Source organism: Elephantulus edwardii, unplaced genomic scaffold (assembly GCF_000299155.1).
Source record: "Elephantulus edwardii isolate Elephantulus edwardi_28Jun2011 unplaced genomic scaffold, EleEdw1.0 scaffold00017, whole genome shotgun sequence".
Classification (NCBI taxonomy): domain Eukaryota; kingdom Metazoa; phylum Chordata; class Mammalia; order Macroscelidea; family Macroscelididae; genus Elephantulus; species Elephantulus edwardii.
Genome location: NW_006399767.1, coordinates 7,142,859 through 7,155,401, shown reverse-complemented (window position 1 = coordinate 7,155,401; position 12,543 = coordinate 7,142,859). Strand labels below are relative to the sequence as shown.

The 12,543-nt window shown below is 39.4% G+C and overlaps 1 protein-coding gene across 1 annotated transcript in view; it reads left to right on the top strand.

Annotated features, from left to right (window-relative positions):
- OPN5 (opsin 5) overlaps positions 1-10,097 on the top strand; it is a 46,981-nt gene extending 36,884 nt beyond the window's left edge. Inside the window, exons 5-6 of the mRNA XM_006881924.1 lie at positions 4,864-5,105; positions 10,034-10,097. Coding sequence (XP_006881986.1) covers positions 4,864-5,105; positions 10,034-10,097 — 306 coding nt within the window. The remainder of the gene's footprint in view (positions 1-4,863; positions 5,106-10,033) is intronic.
- The last annotated feature ends 2,446 nt before the right edge of the window (positions 10,098-12,543 follow it).

Here is a 12,543-nt window from a genome sequence, read left to right as displayed (position 1 = left end):
GTAGAGAGGGTTAAACCAGGCTGCTCCTTGGAGGCAAGGATTCTGGGGCTTCGTCTGACATACTTTGGACATATTGTAAGGAGAGACAGGTCTTTAGAGAGGGACAGCATACTGGGTAGAGTAGAGGGACAGCGAAGGAGGGGAAGACCCTCTTATGAGGTACATTGATTCAGTGCCTGGGTAATCAGGATGGGTGTGTCAGAGGCATTGCGATTGGCACAGGATAGAGCAGGGTTTAGGGCTGTTGTACATAGGGTCGCTATGAGTCGCAAATGACTCGATGGCACATAACAACAACAACAGCTTGCAAATTCAGAGTTTATGGTGTAGACAACACTCTCCATACAAGAAATTCCTCAGGGTAGGTAAACTAAGCATGGAAAACCAAGGATGCTGTAACTTAATTCATGGGCACACAAATAACTATTCTCAGAAAAACTTACATACCACTTTGTAAACCACTGCATCTTGGAATCATCCTTGACTCCTAAGACCGGCTTCTCATAACTTGGATGTTAAGAATAGTTCTTTTATTTCCTTGATAAGGGCTTGAGGGAAAGACAACATAGTGCCTGCCCTTTTATATCCTTACATCTTCTAGGTATTTGAGGAACTCAAAGACAAAAAGGAACCCAGAAATCACTTGTAATATCCGAACACAGGGGCTCTTTCCAGTCATATACCAGCCTCTCCTCCTACAGTAGCCACAACCATGTAGCCCTCTAATTATTCAGCCTCACCTCCCCTTGTTGCTTTCTCACGCACTAGTGAGTTGCCCACTAATCTCGATACAAATCTACATTTGTGTATTTATGCCTTTAATTATTTGATATCTGTGATGGAAAGTCCATAAAAAGAATGCATATTGCAGAAAGGATGCTGAGAATATTAAGGAAGGAAGTGTACTAGGAATATGAAAATAAAACCACAAATGAACTAACAAAAATAGCTAGCTACTATGTAAGCATCATACAGCCATCAACAAATGAAAAGATGTGTTGTTTTGGGAAATTTGGTGTCAAGAACCTCTTCAAAGTACTAAAGAGCAATGATATAAATTTAAAGACTAGGGTGTATCTGATCCAAGCTATGGTATTTTCAGTTGCTTTGTATTCAACTTAATGTTGAACAGTGATAGTAAGGATCTGAAAAGATGAGGTAATAGTGGACATAGATCAATGATGATTAATTTCTTTTTTAAAAAAATCATTGGCAACTTCATTATGCAGCTTCCCCCTCCTTCACATTTTCCTTCACTGACATTGTTTCGTGCAATCTTTCCCATACATTGTATTTTATAAAATTAATCACCATTGGACTACCCCATCATAATCCAGTCTTTTCAGTCACTGACTCTTTCCCATTTCCTTTACTCTCTCCTTCTGCCCACCATTGTGGAAACCTGTGATTTTACCCCTACCCATTCTCACCCCTTTTCTCCCACCTCATCCCCCTTGGATTCCCATACATGGTTTACTAGATATCCTTCTATTTTTATAATAATGGTCTTATGCAGTATTTGAGACTGAGTTAGTTCATGCAGCATAATGCTCTTCAGTATTTCCCAAGTCATGCAGTAATTTGCAAAATCATTGCTCCTGGGTGCTGCATAGTATTCCATCGTATGAAGGTACCATAAATTCTTAATATCCCAAGGAACAGAACTGAGACACAAATGGAGATATGTACACCAATTTTCTTAGCAGTGTTATTCACCATTGGAAAAGCATGGAAACAGCCCAAATGTCCAACCAATGATGATTAATTTTATAAGACACAATGTATGGGAATGATGACAAGAAACAAAATATGAATAAAAAACCATAATAATAATAATACAAATTTTAAATAAAAAATTGTACAATGAATAAGAATAATAGAAGAATTGATGACTTTCAATTGTGGGGTTTTAAATTCTGGAAAAGAGTACTGAATGTCGCATACACTTCCAAAAAACAAACAAATCTTACTTAGAGGAAGTGCAACCAGGGTTCTCATCCTATGTACTTTGGGTATGTTGTCAGGGGGAGTCCCTTCCTTGGAAAAATAAATCATACTGGTTGAATTAGAGAGTCAAAGAGAGGGAGACCCTCAACAAAATGAGTTGATATGGCAATTGTAACCATGGACTTGAGCATATCAAAGAAGAGGAGTACGGCTTTGGATAGAGCAAGGTTCAGATTTGTTATTCACTGGTCTCTGAGTCATAGTTCACTCAAAGGCCCCTAACAGCAACAATAACAACAAAAACACTAAGTAGGAGACTACTTTGCATAGAGAATATTTTGATAGGAATATAAGAATATTTGAAACTTAATGCATTGCGTTTTGTCTAGGAACTAGAATAGTTAAAATTAAAAACCAAACAAAAACCTTCAACAAACCAAACAAACCCTAAAGCTTAGATATCATTATCTAGTGTCACCACCTTCTCTAGTGGTCTAGTCTGTAGGGGGTTGTGCTGCTAATCCAAAGATTAGCACTTCTCTCATTGCTCAAATCTACCAGTGGCTTCACAGAAGAAAGATGGACAATCTCCTCCTGTGTGATTTATTGCCTCCAAAACCTCACTGGAGTGTCAGTTATGAATTGGTAGCAACTTGATGATAAAGAATTTTTTTTGTTTTTCGTTTATATTATTTTTGGCTGCCTAATGAGACATGCTGAGTTGAAGTTTTGTGTAGGCAAAGATTGTTTGCTTTTTTCTTTGTTTTATCTTCTACATGGAATATGTAGAAGGTGTCCCATAATACTGACTGATGGAACAAATTAACCATTTTTTCTGCTTTGTCTCTTTTTGCTCTATTTCATTCTTGTCTTTTCTTACTAAACACCACTCTCATCTTGCTCAAAGTCTACTTACTCTAGAAAGAATATGGAATTGAGTGTGTGCTCAATGATTTGGTACAGAGAGCTGTGCTACGGAGCTGTATGCATACACTTGTGTCAGGCTCACATCAGCGAGTCACCTACGAGTCTCCATACCAACCTTCTACATTTGTGTCTCTATGTCTTTGCTCATACTCAACTCATGACTAGAAGGAATACTATTTCTTTTTACTTGCCAAAATTCAGATGATATGCCAGGTTCACAAAAATTATATTAATTTCACCAAAAGGATAGAATTTTGTTTTCATCTCAGTGGGAAATTTAGATTATAGACAACTTTGGGGTCTACTTACATATGTTTTCAAAAAGAGACCTTTTCAGGTCAGCCACTCAGGTGCCATGATACTCTCCACAGCTTGCACAAAGCAGTTGGAAGACAGTGTTTGTTTTGTTTAAATGCAATGATCTATTTATTGGTCTTAGGTTGAGAGCACTTGTTATAGGGCACTAACTGTTGTTACCTGTCAAGTTAGGAATTTGAACCTGAATTTCCTACATGGTAGGCAAGAATTCTACCATTGAATTACCACTTCCTTCACCAGGGTACTGAACAACTCAACTTTATGAGAAAGATTACTTGCAGATCATGACAAATTAGTGTTTTAACTCTGATCTCTAATTGTTCTCTTGTCTGAAAATAAAAAGTTACTGGAGTTTATTTCAATCTTGCAAGATTTTCTAGAAAAGCCTTGTTTATACAACTACGCCACTTTTTGTTGAATCTTAGTCATTTTATTTTACTTCATACCCGGTGAGTTTCCATGATTATGAAACTTGAGAAAAACTTGAGGTAAGAGAAATAATATTTAATAGAAATCTGAAGGTGATCCATATTAAAATTTCAAAAGAGCACAGCATTTCTAAGGTTCTTGAGGCAAAAATGAATGATTTAAAATTTCATCAAGGTGAACATATACTCAGTCTAGTTTTTAAGTGAATGTTGAGAATTCAGAAAGGCTCAGGAGTACAGCTGCCTTTTAACTCTGGTTTCTTATTGAATGCAGGCACTGTATGGCAGCTCTTAGAGGTCTGGCCTATATTCAGGGTCTTTGGATATATTAAAAAATCTAGAGATTTTGACAAGCACTGTGGCAATGGGACAATTAAAACAAACTTTCAAGGAGTATTCAACCTGAATCCTTCTGATCATATGGAGATTTTTGGAAGTATTTCTTTGAGTTTATTATGTTTAATTTGTTTGCTTGTGTATAAAAGATGCTCATCTAGATGATAACATAATTATGATAAAAACAAAAGGGGGGGAAATATGGGAAGCTGATACTAAATATTTGTAATAAACTGAATGCCATTTAAATTAAAAAAATCTAGAGAGGAGAAAGGATAGGATGTGATAAATGACATTAAGAAGTGTAACAACCTCTTCTAACAACTTTTTATAAGTCTCTGTGAAACTAATTCTACAGGCAAAAGGAATGGAGATACAGGACATTCTTTTTTAAAAGCATTTTGTATTGGTTTGTTTAGAAAGATTGTATACATTGTATTTCACACTATTTTTCATCTACATTGTGTTTTTATACAACAATCCCCATTCATTGTGCTTTATAAAATTAATCACCATTGGACTATGCCAATAATTGCACTGTGTTTTCAGGTCTTCCTGGATCTTTCCAATTTCCTTTACCCCCTCCCTCCACCCATCAAATTGTGCAACTATGTGGTTTTGCCTCTACGCGTCATCGCTCCTCTGTTCCCACCCTTCCCCCTTCCTTGGATGTCCATACATGTTTTAATAGTTATCTTTCTATTTTTAAAACAATGGCTTTATGCAGTAAAGCAGAGTATAAAAAGGTGCCTATTTACACTTAAGACAGTTTATGTAAGGACCAATACATAAGCTTTCTTGTGGGGGGCACCTCATTACACTCCTCTTTGCCCCCCCCTCCATCATTCTAAGCACTTTTCCTCCATCAAATTTCCTGACGCTGTTCTCTTTTGCCCTTTCTCACCAGGTGGCAATGTTGATTTGTGCTGGCTTCTTGATTGCCTGGATTCCTTATGCTGTGGTCTCTGTGTGGTCAGCTTTTGGAAAGCCAGACTCCATTCCCATACAGCTCTCTGTGGTGCCAACCCTCCTGGCAAAATCAGCAGCAATGTATAATCCGATCATTTACCAGGTCATCGATTACAAATTTGCCTGTTGCCGAACTGGTCGTTTGAGGGCAACAAAGAAGAAGTCTTTGGAAGACTTCAGGTAAAATTTCAGAAGCTGGTAAATAATAGTGTTCTCTTTGATTTAACAACTCATGGGATTCAAGTCATTCCAATTAAGGCATAAGACTTATCACTGAGACGTAGTTCAAGGAGGACTGTATTTTCTGTTCATCAACATTCCTGAAATCCAGTAACCGAAAAGGAACAGTTGAACAACAGGGTAGATATTGAGCAGATTTATTCTGACTTTTATGTTATAGAAACCATAATGCAGAACTACTTCCGTTGGGGTAACATTATAAATCAATAGCTCTACCCTTCCTTATCAGGAACCAAATCCATCTAAATACAATAGTACTGCTCTCCATGACTTTGAACCCAAATTAGACATTTACAGTAAAAGGAGTGGCATCCACTTCCTAAATAACATGCCCAGAAACTCTATGAACTTCCATAAATGTTGATAGTTGTAGAGGGGCTTCAGGCCTTTTGTTCACTGGGGCTTCAGGCCTTTTGTTCACTGAGTTGCTATGAGTTGTGCTCGACTTCAAGGCAATCAACAACTACCACCACTGGTTAAGAATAAAAGAATTAAGAAGACAAAGGAAGTTGAGGGCAGAGATAATATTTTTAAAACTTGCACCAGATTATTTTATTTTCTTAAGAGGCTGTGTTATTGCTTCTCCTTATGACACGCAGCATCTAAGACTCAGAGACGTCAAGAAGTAGCAGATCAGGGATTTAGAATCCAGATCTAGGAAACTTCAAAATTTATACTTTTTAATCTATGTCTTTTTATGTGTGGAAGGGTGGAGGGTCAGAGCAGGAAAGGAAGTCCCTGGATGAGACAGTTTGACACAGTAACTGGTGTGATGGGGGTAGATGTGTCAGAGACACATCTTTTGCTCAGGATGGGGCAGGGTTCAGAGCCATTGTGCATAGGGTTGCTATAGATTGCAGTTGACTTAATTAAATAGTATATATATATTGTTGTTGCTATGTGCCGTCGAGTCGTTTCCGACTCATAGCGACCTTATGCACAACAACAACCCTAAACCCTGCTCTATCCTGCACCAACCACACTGCCTCTGATACACCCATCCCGATTACCCCACTCACCGAATCAATCCATCTCATAGAGGGTCTTCCCCTCCTGCGCTGTCCCTCCACACTCCCAAGCATGATGTCCCTCTCCAAGGACCCGTCCCTCCTGGCAACATGTCCAAAGTATGTCAGACGAAGCCCCAGAATCCTTGCCTCCAAGGAGTAGCTTGGTTTAATCCTCTCCAAGATGAATCTGTTTGTTTTCCTGGCAGTCCAGGGTACATTCAGTACCCTTCTCCAGCACCACAGCTCAAAAGCATCCACTCTCCTTCTGTCCTCCCTAGTCATTGTCCAACTCTCTGATGCATAACAAGCGATTGCAAATACCATGGCCTGTATCAGGTGCACCTTAGTCTCCAGAGAGACACTGTTGCTCCTGAGTACCTTTGAGAGGTCCCTAACAGCAGACTTTCCCATCGTGATACGCTTTTTGATTTCCTGACTGCTGGTACCAAGAGTGTTAACTGTGGAGCCGAGCAAACTGAAACTGTGAACAATCTCAGTCTCTTCGTCATCCATCCTGATGCTGCTAATTGGTCCAGTGGCTAGAATCTTTGTCTTCTTGACATTGAGCCTTAGTCCATACTGAAGGCTGCAGTCCTTGACCCTTCGCAGCAAGTGCATGAGGTCCTCCTCAGTTTCAGCAAGCAGGGTTGTGTCATCTGCGTAACGCAGATTGTTAATAGATCTTCCACCAATCCTGATGCCACAATTCTCCTCATAGAGCCTAGCCTCTCTGATAATCTGCTCTGCATACATGTTGAAAAGGTATGGAGACAGGATATAGAATATATATTTCTATATATGTGTATATACATATATGAACACAAATATATTAATACACACACACACACACACACATATTCTGTTTCCTCTATGTGGTGGACAAGGAAGTTTAGGAATGCTCCATCACAATTTTCCTAAAATATCCTAAAGGCTTTGACTGGATAAAGAATTGAAAATGACTGTGTCATCTTAGGGCCAATCTTAGGGATAGAAAGCTGGAGTGGGCACCTGAATTCATGGTATATGAGGTTAGGGAGTTAAGAAGACTTTGGATTCTCTGGAGTCCCTGTTAATTCTTATACCGCTAATGTCTAGATTTAATTTTTTAAAAATACATCTTTCTTGATGAAGTAGGGACCAGATGGGAAAAAAACTAACAATGCAGCTCATGCAAAGCTCTATACTCATCTGTCATTGAGGCTTAAATGTTACCCTGTGTTTGATACTTAGAAGTTTTATTGGGGCTTCCAGACTGACAGCCTAGAAAGAAAGTCCTGTTGATCTATTGCCTTCCCCCGCTTAAAAACAAAACAAAACAAAACAAAACCCACACCAAAAAAACCCTCAAAAACCCCCAACCCAAACAAATAACCCAGCAACAACAACAAAACCCCAACCTTATCAACCAATGAGAACGCCATGGTTCTGAAGGTCTTCCATGTTGTGTACGTGTCCCCAATGGGTTCAGTGCTGGTCAATGGCAGGGACCACAAGAGTCATCGGAAGACATGTGTTTTTTTACCTTATTCTTTCATGGTGCTTGATGAATCTTTTGAACTTTAGTTTCTTCACCATGTAGGTGCAGGATCAAATGAAAAAGACTACAAAAAAAGACACACAGTTGCTGTGTATAGTGGTAAGTGGTACACTGGAAAGAATATGAAATTTAGAGGTAAAAGACTAGTATGGAAGACCAGCTCTACTATTTTCAGTCCTTTCCAAGAGCTTTGGCCAAACTGCTTAATTACAAAGGGCCTAGGATTGAGATAAACTGATGGATATACTTAAATTGTAAGAAGGAAATAAAATGAATATATTAAGAAGATTAGGAACAAGTGTTAATGTTTTTCTCTCTTCCCTTCTCTATATTGTTGGTGGTTAATGCCTTCTCTGCTGAACTGAGTAGTTATATTTAAATTTTAGCATCCTTCTATTTTAGATGGCATACCACTTTGCCCTTATCAGCTATTAGTGCTTTATTATGAATGCAGGTGATGAGCATAAGTTTAATAGAGCAGTTGTGGGGAAAAGAATGGGGCACTTTCTTATCTGAAGAGAATGGGAATTTGCAAAGGAATGGCTAAGGGCAAATTTTACTTACCTTATAATTTTGCCTCTGACTAGCTCTACGTTCTGTTCAGTTTCTCACAAATGTGACCAGCACATAAATATTCAACAATTTTTTAAAAAAGCAAATTTATGTGGAAGAAAATTACCTAGGGCCATAGACCTTTGGAAAAGTTAACCAGGCAAGAGAAAGGTGCAGTTCATGTGCTCCCATTAGCCATTTATAAGAAATATAGTATATAGGAGGTAGGTAATTGTGCAACAATGAAAGAATATTTTTTAAAAAAGTGAACTGGAGAAGGGAGAAGGGGTGAGAGAGGATAAAACATGCAACAATGAATGAATGAAAATCTAACTTTTCTGTAAATATTCTTTAAAATCACAATGAAAATTTTGTTTTAAAAAGATAAATACAGTAGCTGCTTTGCTGCAAGAGGACAAGGGCTGTTTCTAGAATTTTGGCTTTTGGTAGAAAACACAAAACAATTCTGGTGACTCAGGCTGTATCAAGAGTTTGTTGCTAATCCAGGGGTCACAATTCTTCAATGGTTGGAATCTGCTGAGTGACTCTATGCAAGAAAGACAAGCATTGTTGTGATTTACAGCTTCAGAAAGACTCTGTGAGTTGGAATCAACCATACAACCCTGAGACAGACAGATAAGTGGAAATAAACTGGGAAGTCATGCTGAGATGGGCTGCTAATATAAAGAAGATTAGAGGTTAGAATTTAAACAGTAGCTCACTGGGAGAAAGCCCTGACAATGTACCCCCTGTAAAGATCACAGCTTCCAAAAGCATATGTGGCAGTTCTATTCAGTCACCCGGGAAATTGTGAACAGGAAAGCATCATAGACACTGTTAAGGCCACCGGGTTGACAATGACAGGTGGCACCAGCTTCAAATACTAGGCCAATTGTAGATGGAAAATACATATAATTTAAAACAACAGATTCATCCTGGAAAGGATCAAACTGGGTGGCTCCTTGGAGGCAAGGTTCTGAGGCTCCATCTAACATACTTTGGACATGTTGTAAGGAGAGACCGGTCCTTGGAGAGGGACATCATGCTTCGGAGGTTGGAGGGGCAGCGCAGGAGGGGAAGGCCCTCTATGAGGTGGATTGATTCAGTGACTGGGGTAATCGGGATGGGAGTGTCAGAGACAGTGCGATTGGCACAAGACAGAACAGAGTTTAGGGCTGTTGTACACAGGATCGCTATGAGTCACAAGCGACTCGACGGCACATAACAACAACAACAACAACAAATACAAAACAAAACAAAACAAAACAAAAAAAAATATATATATAAAATTAATGGTCTTCCACTGTTAAGGGGGATAAAATAAGGAGCACAAATCCCCCACAGCTATGATACTCAAACCTCTCCTTCATTGGCAATGGTTGACTTTCGAAAGAACAGTTAGGGAAAAACAAATATATCAATTATTGATTTTTTTAAAATCCATTGTCAGGGCTTTCTTTTGAGGCACACTTGGGGTGGGCTTGAACCTCATATTTCTCACCTGTTAACTGAGTAGGTGAGTCCCAGCGTCCACTTGAGTGGTATAGGTAAGTGTGCAATCAATTTTGTTTAAGAGGATAGAACACACACTCATTGTGTTTCATGCAAAATTAAAGCTTAGATAGACCAAAGGGTTACTTGACTTTGATTATGCTAACAAGAGTTATTTAGGCCGATGTCTTTCTCATGCCAGGCTTGCATAAACCTTCATGGTAGTCAAGCATGACGTCATGGATGTAACATTGCCCTTTACTTCTCTCCTGTTGTAGGCTGCACCCTGTAACCACTGTCAGGAAGTCCTCGGCTGTGCTGGAAATCCATCAAGAGATATGAAGATGGACACACAGCTTCATCCATGGACATATTTATCCACTTCTTTGGCCTCTCCTCTGCTGTTATGTTTGATTGTGATCAGACTTTTCTCTTTATACTATATTTTTCTATTTTGTACTCCTTTCCTCTTTCCTCTCAAGCCAGGAATGTGCTGGGAAATTCCAATGGCATAGTGCAGACTCTAGATTGTATGCTACTACTGGAAGGAATGTTTTTAGTATGAGCCTCCCTTACATTTCCTTTGCCTCAAACTTGAAAACCTATTGTCCTGTCAAATAGTCTTTGATCTGAAATATTAAGAACAATGTTGTAAAGTCATAGTTACAAAGGTGTAGTTATGTTCATCATACCACTATTGTCATTTCTTGAACCAGAGAGACTGACGCTGGGATACTTTTAAGTGGATGCTTGTTAAGATAGTGTACTTGGACTTCCTTAGCTGGCAGTGTAGCAGGTGCTTCGATTCTTGTCATTCTCTGCCCACACTAACGCAATCACATTCTCCTGCCAGCGAGTTCCTGAAGCAGACCTCTAGGGAAATCAATTTCCCCTTCATCCTTTAAACAGCAAGCTTCCCCCAAACTTCAGGATCAAAATAACCCTGCTGATGATAATTTTACCTGCATGGGTTTTTTTCTCATTAAGTTCTACTTACAAATATAGTGGATGTAATAGGATATTACTAATTGTAATCATTCAGAAAACAAATTAAGTGAAAATAGCTTTTGGTATGTATTGTTTCTTCCTTGCCATCTTTGTTTGTCCTTCCTTTTGTCCTTTCTATCTTTAACAAATACTTTGTAGGAAACAATGAAAGAGATACAAACATGAATAATTATAGGATTTCAAAGGCTTTAAAAGGCTAATGAAAGAGGTCAGCAGGTAAATACTAGGTCTAAATAGACCTTCAATTCAGAGTTTGCATTGTGTTTTGGGGGACCTTCTGCATCACAACTCCCAGGACTACATCCCCATAATCCCTTATGTAAAGTCCTCCAGCATTACTTCTTGCTTTTTTGTTCATTGACCTCTTTCAGTCTTCCTACCTATACTAACAGTTGTCGAGGGAAGCGGGAATGGAAAACCAGAGCCTCTTTCAGGGCTATAGTTGACCTCTCCACTCCTTCAACAGAGGATTTATAGGGAACTGGACCTCATCTAAGGTGCGGGTCCCTTCAGTGTCTTTGTAATTTAGTTTGCTTGAGAGTTGAGGTCGCGAAAAAACAATGGGTGCACGTACATCAGCAGTATAGGTAAATTTGTGTGAAAAACAAGCTTGATGAGTACCGAAAAAGGTGAACCACTCGAGCCTGTGGTTTGGAATTGCTTCCCAGAGTCTGTTGGGAAGAGGAAGCATTGTGATTCAGACAGAAAGTCAAGGGTTATAGGCAGATGTGTGAAATGGAGAGGTGAGACAGAGTGTGCCCCCTCACTGGGGAATCAGGGCAAAAGTTCCTGGATTCATACCCTCTGACAACTTTATAAATTAGGGTAATTAACAGTTCACAGATTATTGTAAGAATTAGAGACAAGCCCATATAAATCACTTAGCATTATGCTTCTAACTCACTCAAACCCACTGCTTTTTAACTCATGATTACGTCATGGTTTAACTCATGGTTAAACTCATGGATTAACGCATGGTTCGTATCAGAACCAACTAATGACTGACCTTCCTACAAGTTTCTAAGGCAGTAAACTGCCTAAAAGGAGTTTTTCCATCATTTTCCCTAGGAGTAGTGGATAGATTTGAACTGCCAGAGAGGCATGGGCTTTGGGTTAGAAGTGCAGCTCCCTGCAGACTCAACCACCTGAAATCCTCACGCCTTTACCAGAATACCTGTAACCCTATGTGTATTAGTGATTGGTTACTACTGCTTGGGCTCCTGGGTGGCACAAATATTTAAATAATCACCTACTACAAGACTGGTTGGGATTTCAAATCTATCCAGAGGTGCCTGAAAGACTTAGTAATCTGCCCCTGGGAGATTGTTGGAAAGCCTGGGACCATAGTCATTCTGTGCAATATCAGGGGGAGGTGGGGTTGGGAGGGGTTAGGGCACCAAGATTCAGAATCAACTCTGTGGCAACTGGTTTGGTTTGGCCTTGGGTACTGAAAACAGTTAATGTAATTGGTTTATAGCCCAAAAGTGTGAAGTTCAAGTCCCCCCCAGGGATGCCTCAGAAGAAAGGCTTGACAACCCATTTAAGAAAAAGATCAGATATTGAAAACCCCTTATAGAGCATAGCTCCGCTCTGAAAACATGGGGCTACCATTTAAAGTCTACTCCACAACAACTAGTTATTGGTGTATTGGGTTTGTTTGGTTGGGTTTTTTTTGTTGTTGTTATTGTTATTAAGTGGCGTGTCAGGAGTGGGACGGGTCCTTGGAGAGGGACATCATGCTTGGGAGGGTGGAGGGACAGCGCAGGAGGGGAAGACCCTC